General features: G+C 37.0%; 1 protein-coding gene across 13 annotated transcripts in view; it reads right to left on the reverse strand.

Moving 5' to 3' along the window:
- The window catches only part of TUT7 (terminal uridylyl transferase 7), a 58229-nt gene extending 42531 nt beyond the window's left edge, over window positions 1-15698 (reverse strand). For 12 of the 13 annotated variants that reach the window (XM_040244929.1, XM_040244887.1, XM_040244894.1 and 9 more), the window contains exons 1-10: window positions 15511-15698; window positions 13809-14359; window positions 9440-9621; window positions 8962-9078; window positions 8293-8470; window positions 6512-6600; window positions 4661-4712; window positions 3627-3696; window positions 2728-2854; window positions 1245-1364 (exon numbers count right to left, since the gene is read on the reverse strand). In XM_040244929.1, coding sequence (XP_040100863.1) covers window positions 1245-1364; window positions 2728-2854; window positions 3627-3696; window positions 4661-4712; window positions 6512-6600; window positions 8293-8470; window positions 8962-9078; window positions 9440-9621; window positions 13809-14328 — 1455 coding nt within the window. In that variant the 5' untranslated portion in view covers window positions 14329-14359; window positions 15511-15698. Of the gene's footprint in view, window positions 1-1244; window positions 1365-2727; window positions 2855-3626; window positions 3697-4660; window positions 4713-6511; window positions 6601-8292; window positions 8471-8961; window positions 9079-9439; window positions 9622-13808; window positions 14360-15399 lie in introns of all 13 variants that reach the window. The other variant, XM_040244845.1, reaches the window with a different exon arrangement.
- Between the last annotated feature and the right edge of the window lie 2261 nt (window positions 15699-17959).

Genomic DNA, 17959 nt, shown 5'->3' on the forward strand with positions numbered 1-17959 from the left:
CAACTGGTTTGGTTGTTATCTTAAACTCCTATCTCTCTTGGATCAAAGTGAAAAGAAAGTCTTTTTCAAAGACTTTCGTATCAGACTTAGCTCTGATGAAAAGGGTTATTTGTCAACTAAGGGTTGACTTTGTTCTCTCACCCTTTTTTTCACCAGACAGACTAGCAAGGATACCCTGAATTTTTTCGTTTCAGTACCACAAGCACAAGGAGAACTCTCTTTAGGCAACTGGGTCACAGCACAGCAGACTGCATTCCTAAAGCCAGGACAGTGTTTCTGCTTCAGCCTTTGTTCTCAGGGCCTGCCTGATAAAGGTCCTTGCTTAATTCTCGTCACATTTAGTATATAAGAAAAAAATTCCCTAAAATCTTATTTTTTATATATATATAAGAACTACGGCTCTGGAACATCTCCTCATTAAATGATGAGAATCCTGCATATGGTAAGAAAACAAGTAGTTAAAATACTGGATGTATCACAGTAAGCTTTTACCAAGTGAAGCTTTTTATAAAATAAGGATACACATAAGACTTTTATCAAGGAATTTCACCTAGGGATTAAAAGTGAGGCATTTCAAGAGAATGAAAATAACTTCATTTTGACTTTGAGATGGCTCCTTCTTAAATTTTACTATTTGAATAAATCAGCTCAACTTTAATTTATCCAGAAAGAAAGAGTGGTCACCTTCAGTGGTCACTGAAGTCTTATTCATCTTAAAGATTACAGCAAAATATTATTTAAGAGGTGACTTCTAAGTTCTGCATCTGTGGTATGAGTAGCAATCTCAGCACTTACATTTTCTTTTGTTTCACAGGAACAGGGTAGAAAGAGAACAAAAAGACCAGTAAAAGAAAGTGATAGCGAACTGAATGCTTTCTACTGCCTGTCTGGAGGTGATACATAAATTCAAGTATCAAATTATAAAACTGTACCCAAAGAATCGTGTAGCAAATGATAATGTAGGTTCACATTCTCTTGTCTGTAAACCTCAAGATCATGTGCTCCATAAATTATAAGTTTCTTCAGTTTAGAAAAGTAACAGTCTCCCTAGCAGAGTATATGGCAGCATCTTGTAGCCACATACATTAATATTTCAGCAGTGAGAGGCATGAATTTTCACAATAATAGGATAAATAAATTCATGTCAGTTCTGGTTAGGTTTTTGGACTTTGAAATTATGCTCAAGGGATTGTGGCTCCATAATAAAATCAATATTGGATACATAAGCAAAAAATGTTTTATACCCATGATCCTAGGTAAACAGGCAGAAGGGGTTCTTTCCTTTGTTGAAGAAAGAAAATGGCCATCAGAGCAAACACATAAGGTGGTAAACCTCCTTCTTCAGGGTGATCTATACTGCAAAGCTACAAATGAGAGAAAAGAGGATAAGCATTCTTTTGTACCAACTTGTCATTTATGCAATTTGGTCTAAAATCTGTTAATTCATTTCCATTTATCACGTGATTTACTCTTCAAAATGAAACTCCACAATGACAAAATACCCAACTTCCTTATACTTGTGTTGTAAACACATATTGTGGTTTTCAGTGAGTTTCCACTTCAAATTTTTCATTTGTTAACTAAACTCACTTGTGAAAGGCTCTAAAAATCTATTTATTTTTTGATATCCATGGTAAATCCATTCACTTGGTTCAAAAACTTGTTAATGAAGTCAAAATAATGATTTAATCCCGAATGTAAGCCAATTGGCTTTGCTCAGTTTAATATGACCCCCTCATGCTTAGCTGCTACCTCGAAAATGCATGCTTTGGTCAGAAACGTAATTAGAGGAAAGAAAGCAGACAAACCAATTAGCACTAGCAGAAAATAACAACTTAGTGATAAAGTAGGAGGCTGCTTTCAAAGCATACCATATTGTGATTACCAATTCACTCAATTAAGAGTGGGGCCTCCTCTGTCTCTGTTGCATCTTCGACTCAAGCAACAGGAATTATTTGTTGTCACTGCCATGTCCTAATCCATAAAGCTTTTTGCTTTTTTCTATACAGAATCTCAAGTTTATAATCGTGATGGGACCTTACATTTTGGAGAAATGTGATGCTCTCGTGTTCATCTGAGCATTTCATTAGGATACCATGTTTAAAATACTGTAGAAATGTAAAGCAAGATCAGATAGTAGCTTTCATTTTTTGGGAATCTTTGGGTACATTATTGGGGCTTCCCAGGTGGCTCAGTGGTAAAGAATTCACCTGCCAATACAGGAGATACAGGTTCGATCGCTGGGTTGGGAAGATACTTTGGAGGGGGAAACAGCAACCCACTCCAGTATTCTTGTCAAAATGCCACGGACTGAGGAGCCTGGAGGATTGCAGTCCATGGGGTTGCAAAGAGTCAACATGACTAAGCAAGGGTTTATTACTGGATGGTATAAGAGGCTTTATCTCAACTCTCCTGTATCTGAGACTCACTTCAGGAAACTAGATAAAATGTAAATGTGTAGGCTATACCTAGATTTGACCTACAAATCTAATTTTTAATAAGTATCATAAATCATTGATTGTTTGAACAATATGCTATAGTCAAACAGAAACAGTTAAGTTTTTCTTTCTATATTCATTAAAATTTCTAATACTCAATATGCCAACTCTCTTGATGTCTATAAATATGCATCCAAACATTTAAGATTAAATGAACCATGTAAAAATCAAAGTGTACTGCTTAGGCATACATAGAATGTATTCATTTATTTAAAGAACTCAAACCTACCTTTGCCCAGTACCTAAATGCAATTACCAGAGGAACCAGCTTTGATTCTAGTTTTCCAAGGGCAGTTAAATGATTTGTTGTCAGACAAGCATTTTCATTTCCTGCACTCACTTTACAAAGAAGACCACTGGTGGGGGGTAGAGGGTGACAATGAGAAGAAAAAAGAGAAAGATAAAGTGTTATACAGGTATCAGGTTTCTTTTACACTACCACCAACTAATTTACACTGATAATAAATGCCTTAAAAATGAAAATAAAAAACTCATTAAACCTTTATGGGTCATTTAAATAACTGGCTTAAAAAAGATAGGGCAGCTATTTTCTGGGTAAACTTTATTTTTTAAGAACTAAAACTGTCACATTTTCTTATATTAAAACAGTTTTTAGGGGGAAATGCAAAGAAGTATAAAATGTTTCAAATGGGAGTATGAATTAATCTTAGTAGGAGCAAAAGGGTTTTCTCTAGCTGGAGGAATCTGCTTGATGGTGACTCATTACAGCCTACAAACCACCCATCTACAGTGGGAATGGGAGTGTTTCCAGATGGGTGAAGTCATACCAACTGTTTTCAGTACTGTTTAAAATGCTGCTAAAAAGAATGGCAAATAAAGGTGATCAGAGCAAGTAACTATTTGATAGTTTTTTGTTTTTTTTTTTACTGAAATGGATCAAAATGCTTCCTTTCTATATTTTTTCCTTTTAAGTACTTTTCTTCTTTTTAAAATAAAATACCTTTTCCTCTTGGGTTAAACACCAACAGTAGAGAGAGAAAGCTAACAGCAAGCTTATGAAATTAACCACATAGGAGCTTGTAATTCTAGAAACTGGACATTAAGATGTAGTAAAGTACAAGTGCTTTTGGCAAGCTGATACTTAATAAACAGTTTAAAAAAAGAGACCTTTGCTTTTCTCTGCACACCACCACTGGCACCCGAGCATGGAAATCTGCATCAACATCAATAAAAGAGTCTGAAAAAGAAAAGAATATTACACAGATTAGTTAATTAAGCCTCTGTTTAAAAGCACAATTAGATAAAGTACAAGTACCAGCTGCGTATCATCTGTTGGGTCTTCTGAAAGACCATTATGCAATAAAGCTCATAAGAGATGATTATGAGATAAAAATGACTTGAAAAGGAAAAAGTATTATATTCAAGAATCAAGTAATCACATTAATTTAAAACTCTTATTTTACAAAATTAATGTCTGATTAGAAATGGCTACATTATTGAACTAGAACATTTAAATGTTAGGTCACTAAAATCATTATAAATATGGATAGGACAATAAAAAACAAAACTGCTGCAAAAGCTACTAAAACATGTGGGATCAAAATACATACTGACTGAAGTAAGAAGAAAAGTTTAAACATTTCATTCAGTCAAAACAAAAAGGATGGGAAAGACTAATTCAGGGATGAGACAATTTAACCAGGCCTACGGAAAGCACACAAGCTGTCAAGTCCCAGTTGGACATTACTTTGGACGTATGATAACATATCCGGGAATAATTATTTGTTGATTCATTAATCTGAGTTGAGTCACACTATTTATTATTCATAAAGTATTAATTTGAGCCATGGAATACAGATGAACATCCTTTGGTTTTAACTTCAAGAGTAAATTTTACATATTTTGACTCTTATCAGTCTTAGGCTAGGGCCTGTATAATCTTTACAAGTTGTGACATTATCACCAAGCAAAAAGCTTTACTTCCAAAATAGTTATTTTGCATAGTAGAACAACTAACAAGACTCCAACTAACCTGCTAATAATTCATGGGCATTTGCTTTAGTTTTTTGCTTGGCTATTACTCATATAAGTAAATAAAAAAACATGACTTCCTATTTTCAAAGCTTGAAAAATAAGATATATTTAAAATTATAGACAAAAGAAAAATTTAACAACCAAATGTGGAAAGAATTTGGCCTTACCATTGTTCTTTAAACATTCTTGGACAAGTAAGAGAACATCTGGCTGAGACATCTAGGAAATAAATCAATGAATACATCAAATAATTCATAAGTACTTTGGCTTCACTGAGGTAACACACAGTCATCTGAAGTTACCCAAATGCCTCTCCAAACTAGAAAGCACCTTACTACCTGAGTAAAGGAACTAATCATTGTGCTAGGTGCACAGTCAGACACAGAGAGATGAGCACTGAAAGATGATGACTGTGGGCAAAAAGAGACTGACTACTCAGTTAACTCCTGATTCACTAATTCATGAGTTAATTAGCCTCTCAGCAAATCTCCAAGTTGTGGCTGCTGCTGCTGCGTCGCTTCAGTCGTGTCCGACTCTGAGAGACCCCAGAGATGGCAGCCCACCAGGCTCCCCCGTCCCTGGGATTCTCCAGGCAAGAACACTGGAGTGGGTTGCCATTTTCATCTCCAATACATGAAAGTGAAAAGTGAAAAGTGAAAGTGAAGTCGCTCAGTCGTGTCTGACTCTTCGCAACACCATGGACTGCAGCCTACCAGGCTCCTCCAACCATGGGATTCTCCAGGCAAGGGTACTGGAGTGGGCTGCCATTGCCTTCTCCGAAGCTGTGGCTAGAAGCTGTCAAACTGTTAATACTATACTATTATTCTGTGAGACTACTTCAACAGATTGCTTACTGGTGTTCACTTCTTTCTGTCTTGCCTTTCTCTAATCCTTGCTACACTGGGAACCAAAACCACTTAAAACCATGCATTAGATCCAGTCCTGACCCTCCTTAAAACTCTCAGTCTGGCTACTTAATGCCCTTAGGTCAAAATGAAATTCCAGCTTCCTGTATTTGGGGATCCAGGCTACATCTCTATCCTAATCTTATGCTCCTCTTTCTCTAGGTCCCTTCACAGCCCTAACAATTTTTCCTTTAGCTCCTTGAACAGGCCATGCTCAATGCCTGCATATGATGTGCCCTCAAGCCAAAACACTCCTTCACTCTCTCCATCCCTTTTCATCTTTTAGAGTTCAGCTTAAATGTTATCCATTCAAAGGGGCTTCAGGACTGCTTGTTTTCTGTCAGAGAACCTTGTTTTTCTGAATTGCTCTTATTATAATTAACTATCTATACATAATTACTTATCTCCTTCACTAGGTATGAATTTCATGAAGAAACAATCATATTTTTTTGGCCTCTAGAACCTAGTATAGTCTTGGCATATCACACAGACTTGAAGAATGAATGAATGACATGAAATCCAAATAACTGCCATGCTGCTAAAATATTAATTAGAATTTAAGGTTAAAAGAAAAGTAAAATCTTGGTCAACTGACCAGGTAGCTATAGCAATTGGGGATGGCAAGGAATGAGAGAGTGTGAAATACAAAATTTGGGGAGGAGGTCAGAAATCTTTATGTCTGTTTTTAAGCAGTAACCCAAGTAAATGGGCATAAACCATTTGCAAATTGACCTGCAGGAATCGCCAGTAAGTAAACGAATAACCTATTAAAGTGCCTTCCAGTTTTAAAGTTCTGACTCACCAACATCTTTCTGAACCATGTTTAAACCAGAAATCTAGGCTGGGTGCAGTTCTTCAAAAGTGTAATTATTTTTACAAGGTGGGTGTATGTAAGAGGAAACTCTTTAAAAGTGAAGGCATACAGAAGAACATTAAAAAAATTTTTCAGGAAAAAATTATACTTTTAAAAACAAAGTAGTTTTAGGAAAAAAAAATTACACTTAAACTGTCCTCAAACATCTAAAATATATCCACATATAGCTCACATTTAGAGGAAAAAAATAGAATTTCCATACCACTCTGTGAAAATTCTAACATTTATTTTGTACTTACAATGGCTGGAAATTGAATGTCAATGTTTATATCCGAATTTTTGAAACCCAATCTGCTACAGGATGACCCATATAATCTCAGAGAACAATCTAAAAGAAAAATTTTTTTTAATAAATAGAAGTCATTTACAAAATCACATTTCTCAAAAGTTAATGCAAGACACTGCTATTTCAGAAATGGAACCATCAATTAAAACTACACACAAAAGAAAAACAGTATTGAAGTCTGGCACAATGAAAGGACACGAATGGGTGACTCTTTGCCTTTGCTTTCACTTTTATTTTATTTAAAAGGGAAGACTGCATTGAACGCAGTTTACTTTAATAGCCACTCTTTTCATACCAGTTGTAAAATACATTAATACTTCCTTTATTCACATTTTGCAGAGAAAATACTAGCTAAAATGATTTTTAAAATATGGAAGTCGAAAAGAGATGTCTAACTTTGTTATATGTTTATAAACCTAGGAGTACACTGAAGAGTTAATGCAGATACTTCATTCACCTTTTTGAAACCATACACAGGTATAATTTAGTATAAAGATCATGGTTCAGTAAAACAATAATCACAAAAATCAGCATTACATTATTTTCAATATAAATACTCCTTATATTATGAACAAAAAGTTTAACATAATACAATCTTTTCAGGAAAACTTTAGAAAGTGTTTTATCACTGATATAACTTAAAATGTTAGGCAGCAAGTGAGTCACTCTTTAGAGGAAAATGTGTGTATGGGTACCACGTGTATTTATTTTATGGCATTTTCCCCCCAATGTTTTACTACTGTTGGGCCAAAAAAAGGAACTTTATATCTTTTTTCTTTCCCAGGATAAGTCAAGTAATTTATTTGGGTTTTAACAATTTTTCCAAGACAAAGTACACTCAATTTTACAATGGAAATCTATGACAAAAATCAAAATTACAAATGACATCTCAGGAGCTTGTCTACAACATCAAAGATGAGATACCTTATATAAGGAAATGAACAGATTCTTGTTATTTTTTCTGAACACAAATATATGAATATGAATCATACTATACGAATATTTCAGTAAAATGAATAGTTTGATGGGTAGTACAATGATAAATTCAAATAGTGATTTCAACCCTGGCTGTGGATTAGAATCACTTGTGGAGCTTTCTATAAAAAAAAAAGTCTTTCATGGCTCCAAAGACACAACTTGGAAACATCAATTCAACAGTGCACAAAATTTATTATACATCAGTTTCAAAGCTCATTTTAGATGGTGCAATTCTTTTAAGCATGGTTAAACAGAACCTTTTCTAGAAAGAGATAACTTGAAAATGACTCCAGGACACTTTAACTCAAAATATTCTGTCAATGTACATAGGTAGAAAGATGTGGTGATCATTTTGTAATGTATAAAAAATATTGTTATCACTATGCTGAAACTGATATACTGTAAGTCAATTATACTTCAACTAAAAAAGGAACTGAACTGAGAGATGGAAAATAGAAAGGTAAACAAAACACATACACAAGAGTCCCATGGTGCTCTAATAATATGGGACATGTAAATGAACACAGTGAAATTCACAATTATGACATTAACAACATATGTAAAAGTCTTTGCTACCCTAGGGTAAGCCAGGAAAAACAAAAACATAAAGATCTGCAGTACAAAAACATAAAAAACAAAAAATTGAGAGCTTTAGAACATGGCAAATTGATTTCTATTAGGCAAAAATTACTAATGGTAAGAAAAATGAATGGGGTATTTTAGGTAGCTAAAAAGAAAAACAAATCTAGAAAATACCTGGTAACTTGTGTTGGAACACATTTTCCATGATACGTTTAATTTCTAGTCTCTGTTCCAAGTTCTCATTGTGTAAGCCAAACTCCTGTACCACTTTGTCAATGGCAATACCAATTGCATTTATCTGGGAGGGTGTAGGCGGGGGTAACGTGGTGAGCAACTCTTCCTCTTGCTTCTCCTTTTAAGATCAATGTTGAGATTAAAAATGACTCACACCATTTTTACCTTCTACCAGTCACTGAGACAACACCCTGCACAGTACCCTTGAATATTTTTCTCAGCCCTCCTTTTCCCTTTAGCTGTGTTAGTCTTCATCTTATCAAACACGCACACACTTCTTTATGCACATAAAATAGAGAGAAGGGAGGAATAAGGAAAAAGTGTAAGGAAAGAACATTAGAAACAATAATGGCATATTATTTACTTTGTTATTACTGGCATAAGGACACATATCTAGGTCCTAGCATTGGCTTCATTCGTCCTGATACTGTCCTAAGGAAATTCTCAAGACTACCCAGCAAAACATATCTGACCAGTATAAAGTATTCTGGTTGACATAAATTCAGTAATATAAATAACCAAATTATTAGTATCACAGTCTTAAGGAAAGTCATAAAGATGACAAGTAATAATTGACAAACATATGTGTTTAGGTTACATTACACTTACCTTAATGTTTTTCTTGTGCCTCTTCTCTTTGATATGCTTATGAGCAAATGCAATTGATTCAATTAAAACATCACAAAGTTTGCAGGTGTACTTCGCTGTAGGGTAGTTTCTTGGTCGCTACAATTTGAAGAGATTTACAGACATGTATATATTTGTATATAAATACATATTTAGAGAGACATGTAGACAGAAAGCTGTACAGAGACAAAATACAGGTAAACAAAAGCTGGCCAGAAGATGATTTCCTGCACACTTACTAAATTGTTAATAAATTACTGTCACTATCATTATGCTAATAATTGTTTTTTAAAAGAAATTCTAAAAGAAAAGAAACTTTATTAAATCAAACTGAATGTCACTTTTGATCTATAGTGTTTATATAAGAAAGTAGGATATATAATTCTTTAAAGCACATGTTCCGATTAGTAACATAGTTTAAACCAAAACAAGGATTTTAACTAACAAATAAAGCTGTTACCCTTTTCAGCCTGTCGATGCAGTCTCTTTTCAGCCGCTCCTCAGCCTGCTGTAAGCCCAGCAGCTCCTTCGTTGAAAGCACAGACTCATCGATCACAGGGCCTTCCAAGTCTCCATCCTGTTCATTTTCGTCATTTCTAGTTCTCCGTGGCTTCCGAGGTCTGGACCTCGGTTTCTTGTTTTCTTAAGTTAGGGGGAAAATATTATTGGCGATACTGAATAACCCCAAGCCAAAAGCAGAACTTACATATTTATTCATGAAATCACGTGATAGCTGAATGACACCTGAACACAGAGCAAAAGAGAAGGTACACCTCTCCCATGGATAAAAAGCTTAAATGCTCATTAAATACCTCAACATGTGGATACACTAATCCACAGAAGCCATCTTTTTGGAAAACAAAAGACTTCTACTTCAACTATAAAATCTGATTCTATCATTTCTTCCTAGTATACTGCTGAGTTTACTCAAGCAATAGTAAAAATTATTACTTGAAGCAAGTACATCAGTAATTCTAATGTAATTAATATATCATAATAGAACATATAATGTACATATATTTAATAATTTCTAATATACCTGTAAGGATAGCTGGTATTCAAAAGAAAACTGTCCACATTTGCTTTCATTTTTTGTAAGTAAACAACCCCACTGGAGTAAAGATGGACAGTATTATCTCCAAAGAACTGAGAAATCAACTTCATTCTTATCTGGAGTGAAAATCTATCACTGAATTGTAAATCGGGCAATCATAGAATTGGGCCCTCCCCCATGTTAACCTCAAGAAATTGAAGCCAAAATTTTATTTACTGAAGATAACTATTAACCATTTTATCTTTACTTTCATTTTAACTTCTTTGATGAGCCTGCACAGAGCACATTTCAAATTAAAAAACAAAAACAAATTAGCAATTGAAATAAAAGCTTTCTGCAAGTTCAGACTAATTCATCTGCTTATAAACTCTGCTGTTAGTTCTACAGTCCTTATAAGTAATAAACGAATCTGTTCCTTTTTTAAGACTTAGGACTTTTCAACCTCAGTAAACCTGAAGATGTTTGTGCAATTCATCTACAAAAAAAAAAAGTTCTAAATAGCTTCGGTAATTTCCATCAAGTTCTGAAAATGAAGTTGCTAGTACCATATAAAAGTAAAATGAAATTCATTTCCTCAATTAAAATTATGATTAAGTGGACTGAATAGTTTTTAAATGGCTTACCAAAAATTATTCTCTGAAAATATAAACCAACTGAAATGCTCTGCATGAAGCAGCTGCCATGACAAGTTTTCAGTGGAACTCATTACTTGTAGAGCAGGTACAATAAATCAGTTGATTGAAAAGAAATTATGTCGGGAAAGGGAGGTATAGGACTCTTTAATTTTTAAAAAAGCTATCACCAACAGCTCTGAAGGAAAAGCAGCATGCAATGTACTCAAACTACCCTGAGATGAATATAATGAAATTCTGCAAACAGCTTCGATATTATGATAAAGCAGCAATTAAAAAGATAAAGTATTAGGACAAAGTTTTTATTTTAATAGGAATCAAAATGGACCAAACAAAATAGTAAAAGACACATAGTTAAAATCAGTCTATTGCTTTTTAACACTCCCTCTATTCACAACTAAATTAGCACAATCTTTTAAGGGTAGTACTCCTGGTCTGCATAAAGCTTTGAGATAAGCAATTCTTTTAACTCAGAGGTATGTTTATTCTAATTTGTTTATCATTACAAACTCTGAATAACTGCATCTAACTTTAGTATCCCGGGCAGGAGTTTCTTAGGCAAAACTCTCTTTAAAGATTTACACTGACACACGTAACACAATCAGAAAAATCCACTCTTGGTTCACCAAAACAAAAATTGATATGCAACCAAATTACTTTTTCACTTCTCTCGATTACAAAGGCTTCTCGCTATATTTGCTATACAATTTTTCTAGAAAGAGTAACTTTAATTTCTCTCCAAAAGTACAGTTAACTTATTTTACAAAGAGAAGTGGAGGGCTGCAGAAATTTTGCCTGATGATGATAACTGCAGCTACCAATATTGAGTATTTTTTCATGCAACAGATGCAATGTAAGCACTTTAGGTGGCTTCAGATTAATCCCTAAAGTGATCCTATCATGGATGCTAATATTATCCCCAGGATACAGATGCACAAAATGCTGGTCCAAGAAAGTATCTTGTCCAGGCATACATGACTAAAGCAAATAAAGGGATTGGAAACAGAGATTGAGCATGGATGGAATTCTGAAATTCATCTAACAATACAAGAAAAAGCCTTTCTTGTAGGAAAGCTATTCGCATCTAAAATATAGAACTCCTTTTTACTTTGTAAAAAAAAAAAAAAAAAAAATTAAATTAACCAGAACTGACAAGGTTATACAAAATCTTAAACTGAATTTCATAGTCCTGCATGGTAAAAACAGTCAAATAAAATCTCACTGGAGGGAATTGAGGAAGGCAAAGCTGGGTATTGCTAAAACAAATTTCCATAATTACTTAGAGGAAGACTACCTGGCTTCTCCCAGGCTCTAGGTAGTAATATGTATTCTCTACATACAGTATTCCAAGTTTCTCATATTTTATTTGAATATGGTCCATTATTCCATTTACAAAAGACACATGAATTTGAATGGATGTTTCCAGCTAAGATCATTAATGGCACTGTCCCAGCTATATTAAGTTGGCAATCTAGGATATTTGAGGAATGAAGTAGGTAGGAGCAGTAAAGTGAACTGGAAAAGAGAAACTTAGTATCAAAAAACAAAGCAATGCTACGATAATTTTCATTACATCTTTTCATATCATTTAATAAGAACCTTTGTTATTAAGGTATTCAGTTCAGTTCAGTTCAGTCGCTCAGTCGTGTCCGACTCTTTAAGAAAATTTTAGGTCCTTTAATGAGAGTCTTTTAAGGATACTCTGAGTATCCTTAGGTTATAAAGTTTATACTTTAAACTGAACTTGTTGCTACAGTAAGTAATATTATGCCAAAGCTTAATATTTTCTTTGCGAAGATTTTTAAAGGAATAAAAACTGAACAGTCCTTAATTTCCAAACTGAAAGCAAACACCTGTAATTTCATATAGAGAAAACATTGGCATTTTGGATTGACTTCAACAAAAAGATAGTAAAAATGCAGGTCCCATTCAATATCACTTAAGGTTTCCTTTTAAGACTAGACAGCAATACAGAAAAACTGATTTTTAGTCTCTTATAATATCTGGTGGCAAACTTTTGACCTGTAAACCTTTCTTTTTATAATGCTGCTCAAAAGCAACCTTTTCTTAAAGACCAACAATTGGTAACTAAATTAAAATGTCCATGTCCCACTTGGACACAGTAACAAAGAACTACTTAAATATATACAAACTTCAAAAGCCCAGAAATTATGAATACATGTTCATTTCTGTCAGATTCCAGGTCAGTGAGGCTGAGTTCACGGCCAGAGCAGCACAGTACATGATTTCAGTTCCACTTCCTCATCTCCCACTTTGCGTAAACAAGTGGGGACAAATTTAACCTCACCGGAGACACAGCTACCTGCTCTGTAAAACTGTGCTTCTACCTTTGATACATCATGACAGCACTGCAATTCCTTCAAGTTCTTTTCAGCTTAAAGATTTACAAGGCTGTTTGATTCTTCTGTTTCTCTGCTACGTGGACAAAATCTATTTGTTTTTTGGAAGAAGGGATAAATAACAACTTTGGGGCAATTATCAAGCACATAGGATACTTAGAATTGGGTTTTGGTTTTACTGAAACTAAAAGGCAAAGCTTTTAACTGAATTTCCAACTTTTTAACCAATGTTTTTCAACCTGTTTGCCATGTTCACTTTTGAGGAAAAAAAAAAATCTTACACTCTCCTCCTCGAGACATTGATACTTCACACAAAAAAATGTGTATCCCTCTGTACCAGGAGATACATGCAGTCTATACTATGTTTTTATATCAAATAAGTTTTTTTTTAAGCTTTACATTCTGTCATTTATATTATGGATACATACATAATTCAAGTACAAAGTTACAATATATAATTTAGAAAACACATACATACCACTCAGAAATTATGATATATCCCTAGGGGGATATGATCACCCTCTTCTGTAAAAAGCACCAATGGGAAACATACTTTTACTAAGGCAAAACGAGCCTTGTGGCAAAGTTAACTTTTAAAGGGATCAATATATGCAGTGTGTTGAAGCTTCCCAAATAACATGATTATCCTTAAAATAATCACATTAAATAAGCCAAAACTATGAAAAATTGGAACTGCATTGCTGAAAATAATAAAGCTCCTCAGAATGAAAAATAAGACATTGCTGACTTCAGGGTTGTAACTTGACAAGTTGGAAACATTACCAGGGCTTCCCGCTTCCATTTCTGACATGGTGTCCAGGTTTGTCAGCTCTTTATGAAATAGTCGTCTTACAGTTCTGCAGCCTCTTCCATCTTGCCACCTATATCCATCTTCACTTTCCTGAAAAGAGTCTCTTCTTGGTCGGTTTATAACAGGGATTCTAGGTCCAGGTTTGTATTCTCTCCAACTGTCTGAATTACTGGCAAGTTCATCAGAAAGCCATCTCTTACTCTGATCTTTGTGGTTGTCATTGATCCAAGTGGGTTGACTGTAAATTGGGTTCTTAAATGCATATGGATTGTTAGAAACAGCATACGGTCCTTTTCTGGGAGTATTCCCATAGTTCCCTGGTGTTACTTTTTTTTTGGGAAGGCCTTTTTCCATTTTACTGCTATGGCCTTTAGCATAATCATCCATTATTAAATAATCTTGTTGGGGGTGACCCCTTCTGAAATCCTCATCATCTGTAGTCCCTCGCTCTTTAGGACGCCTCACAAAATAAGGTTTTGTGGCATCTCCCATGGTCTTTGACTTCAGTTTTCTTCCTCTTCACCTGAAAGGTGTTTTGGAGAAACATTAAACTATCAATATAACAAGGCATCATATCAAATTCACAAAATATCACACACTCATTGTACAGATGTATAAAAGCCTGCAAGAAACCCTTTTCCTAATTTCCATCACATTCCAATAATCAGTGCATTATATTAGAAGTGGGAGGCTTAGTTTTAGAATATCTTCATAGAAATTAGTATTATTTAATATGAAGATGAAAACTAAATGTCCTAAAAACTGTAATATTAAAAAGTCATTCATACCAAGCTGGTTGGCGTTTACCTATATAACGAAAGCTTTTTTCTTCAGAACCTCCCCCCCCCAAATAAACCAAATACCTCACCCCGAGCCTATACTTCAGAGAACTCCCCAGTCTTTTAAAAAAACAAGCTGGCAATTACTTTCAAGTGTTAATAGAGAGTAACCAAAACTTTGTGGAGGCAGTACATCTCTCGACTCCACTTTTCAGTCCCTTCTCGGTACCCTGGGGCCTCGGCTTCGCTCGCCACTATTCAGACCGATAGGCTTCAATCGCTTGGGCTACGGAGAGCCTGGGCTTCTGACCAAGGCTCCGCTCCGGTCAGAGGGGCTGGCTTTACGACCAAGGGTCAACTCCCGCTAACCACCCCAGTCCTCATTTCCCCACCCCAAACAACTTCGGTTTTGTCATGAAACAGCAATTCTCCTTCCTCGATCCCCAAGTGACCGCCCCACCCCCGATCTGCCTCAGTTTCCATCCTTTGAGTCGGAGACGGAGAAACAGGAGGCGTCTCCGCACTCCTGGCCACGAAGCCACCGCGGGGACCAGGAAGCAGGAAGTGACCTGCCTCCTCGATGGGGTTCCGGGGTCCCTCCCAGCCGGACAGGGGGTTGAGGGCGAGTGCCTCCACCCCGATCTCTTTTCCTCCAGTCCCCGCAGGGTTTGACACAAAGTGAAGGTGCGGACTCAAGCCTGAGAGCTCAGTCCTCGCCGGCCTGGGGGATCCCTGGTCCTCGCAACTGAGGCGAGGAGGCCGGCAGAGGATGGAGTCAACGTACCTCTCGGGCCAGGCCCGCCCTCAACTCTGGAGACCGGAGAACCCACCGGAGAGCCACCCCGGACGCGAGTCTGAAAGGGACACAGGGGAAGAGGCGCCCAGGAACACTCACCACCTCCGCCGCGGCCCCCCGCCTCTTCCTGTCCCGGCCGGGCTCCCTCTCCGTGTTTTCCTTCAGCCCCACTTCCGGCGCTCAGCGCTGTCTCATTGTGCGCGATTGGGAGGCGGCGGTGCCCCCGCCCGAGCGCTCTGTCGCGCACGCCGGAAACGCCCGCCTCACCCGGAGGGCCGCCCACCGCCCCGCCCCTCCCGCTTCCGCCGTCGCAGACGCTGCTGCGCCCCCGCGTTTTGTGGGTGTCGGGCGTTCGGTCGGGTTCGGGGCTTCGGCTATCAGTGCTTGTTCGCTTGGAGGTGTCCTTACCTCGCTTCCTCTTTCTCCTGGATCTCGAAAGCACCGGGAAAGCGTTCGGAGGAAGCATCTGGTTCTCCACGGGGAGACGCGGGGCTCATGGTCTGGGCGCAGCAATACGCCCGGGTCGGCTCGGAGGCTCGGCTTTACCCCTGGATGCTTGGGGTTGTCTGTGAGCAAGTTCAGCCTGGGTCTGAGGCCTCGTAGCGCTTGCTGTTTTTCTGATAATTCGAATGATTGACCGTCTCTGTGAAGTCTTAGTTACCGACTCTCTAGAAACGCTAACGTTTAAGCGTCCACTGTTCACCCAGGTCTCCGTGTGGCTCAGGGAAATGCTGTCCCTCCCTTAGATTGTGCGGGTTAGTTTCTCTTAAAAACAAAATCTTGTTTTGAAAAAAATGTATAATCGCATAGAATGACCAAGGAGGGCATTCATACGTGAATTTTTGAACGGAGAATTTTCTGATGGAATTAGCAACCAACCTGTATTCCTTTTTTCCCCCCTCTGTCTCTTTTCTGTTGAGTTTACCTTCCTTGCTATCTATCTGCCGTGTTATAAATACTTTGAAAGCCTCGAGCAACTAATTAGGGAGTGTCTAGAAAATGCGACAGTTTTAATTTATCTGCTTTTTAAGAGCATTTAAATTTAAATCCATGAGATTATGGTCTTAATCCCCACACGTTCGTACTGGCTGTTGCCAGGCAACGTTGTGAGTGCTTTACCAATAATTACTCATTTAATCCTCACGACAGCTCCACTGGGAAAATATCATTATCCCCATTTTAAAGGTGGGGAAATAGTGTTCATGGTGAAGTAAATAGAGCCACTGGAGTCCAAACACTAATAAGACAGTCTGTTCTTAACCACTGTCTATACTAAATGTGATTTAAAACAGGTGGGTACAACTTTTGTATAATGCTTTTTCTAGATGCTTTGGTTCTGAAAATACCTGACAAGCCAAGGATCTGACAGGCAGACAGTGACCTTTTATAAAGAGTCCAAAGGGAGTGTGATGATACATGACTGCCTTTATTACATGGGCCACCACACCTAGTCGACTAATTCTGTATGGAAGAACTGGTTTAGGAAAAGTTGGTCTTGACTGTTTAGAGTTCTGGAGGAGAAGTAGAGGATACATCTTTTTAAGGGTCTAAAGTACTTTTTATTTGCATTTTTAAGTTTGGTTTGATTACTTTGGGGATGTTATATGGAGGGAATACTGAATTTCTTTGAATCTTTGAGGGCTTCCCTTGTGGCTCAGCTGGTAAAGAATCCGCCTGCAATGTGGGAGACCTGGGTTCAATCCCTGGGTTGGGAAGATCCTCTGGAGAAGGTAAAGGCTACCCACTCTAGTATTCTGGCCTGGAGAATTCCATGGACGATATAGTCCATGGGGTCGTAAAGAGTCCTACATGATTGAGCAACTTTCACTTTGAGGTGATTGCTTCATGGTCCAGACATGTTTCCAACAATTTGAATTAGCATTGTGGGGGTTATCTGGTTTAGAGGTCATTAACAAATTGTAAAATCTTTTAGGTAAATTATTCCAGGATCTTATATTTATGATATAAGAAGTTGTGTAAAGTGAAAGAATTTTATTTCTAGTATGTGTTTTTAAACCTTGGGAAAATTGGTGAGTTGGTATATGCAAATAATTAAAACCTAGACTGTGCTGTTCCAAAATCAGTCATTTATTTAGGATCATTCATCCTTTTCATTTTTTCAACAAATGTTGAACGCCTGATAAGTGCCTGATTATATGGAAATAGTCTCGGTTCTCAAAGTGTTGAAAAATACAGTAAAGGTACAGAATGCCCTGAAATTGACAATTTAGCAATTTGCTTAGATGAATGTACTCCTCCCACCCCACCCCGCAAGAACCCCCACAAGTGAGCTAATCTTACCCTGGGCTCTACTTCCCTCTGGGAACTATGGGGAAAATTTTTTTAACTTATCAGTTAACACATCTCAGGTCTTTGCTAATTTAAGTCACATCTTTGATGATTTGGTTTCTTGGGTATATGCCCCATAGTTCACATTTCTTTCTCTCCTCCCTTTGCATGCCATGTGGGGTTGTGATGATCTGGAGTCATAATGATTGAAAAGAAGTGTCCCTGGATGCATATCCACAAGCTCATTCAGGGGTTTTCT

The sequence above is a fragment of the Oryx dammah genome, unplaced genomic scaffold (assembly GCF_014754425.2).
Source record: "Oryx dammah isolate SB20612 unplaced genomic scaffold, SCBI_Odam_1.1 HiC_scaffold_1, whole genome shotgun sequence".
NCBI lineage: Eukaryota > Metazoa > Chordata > Mammalia > Artiodactyla > Bovidae > Oryx > Oryx dammah.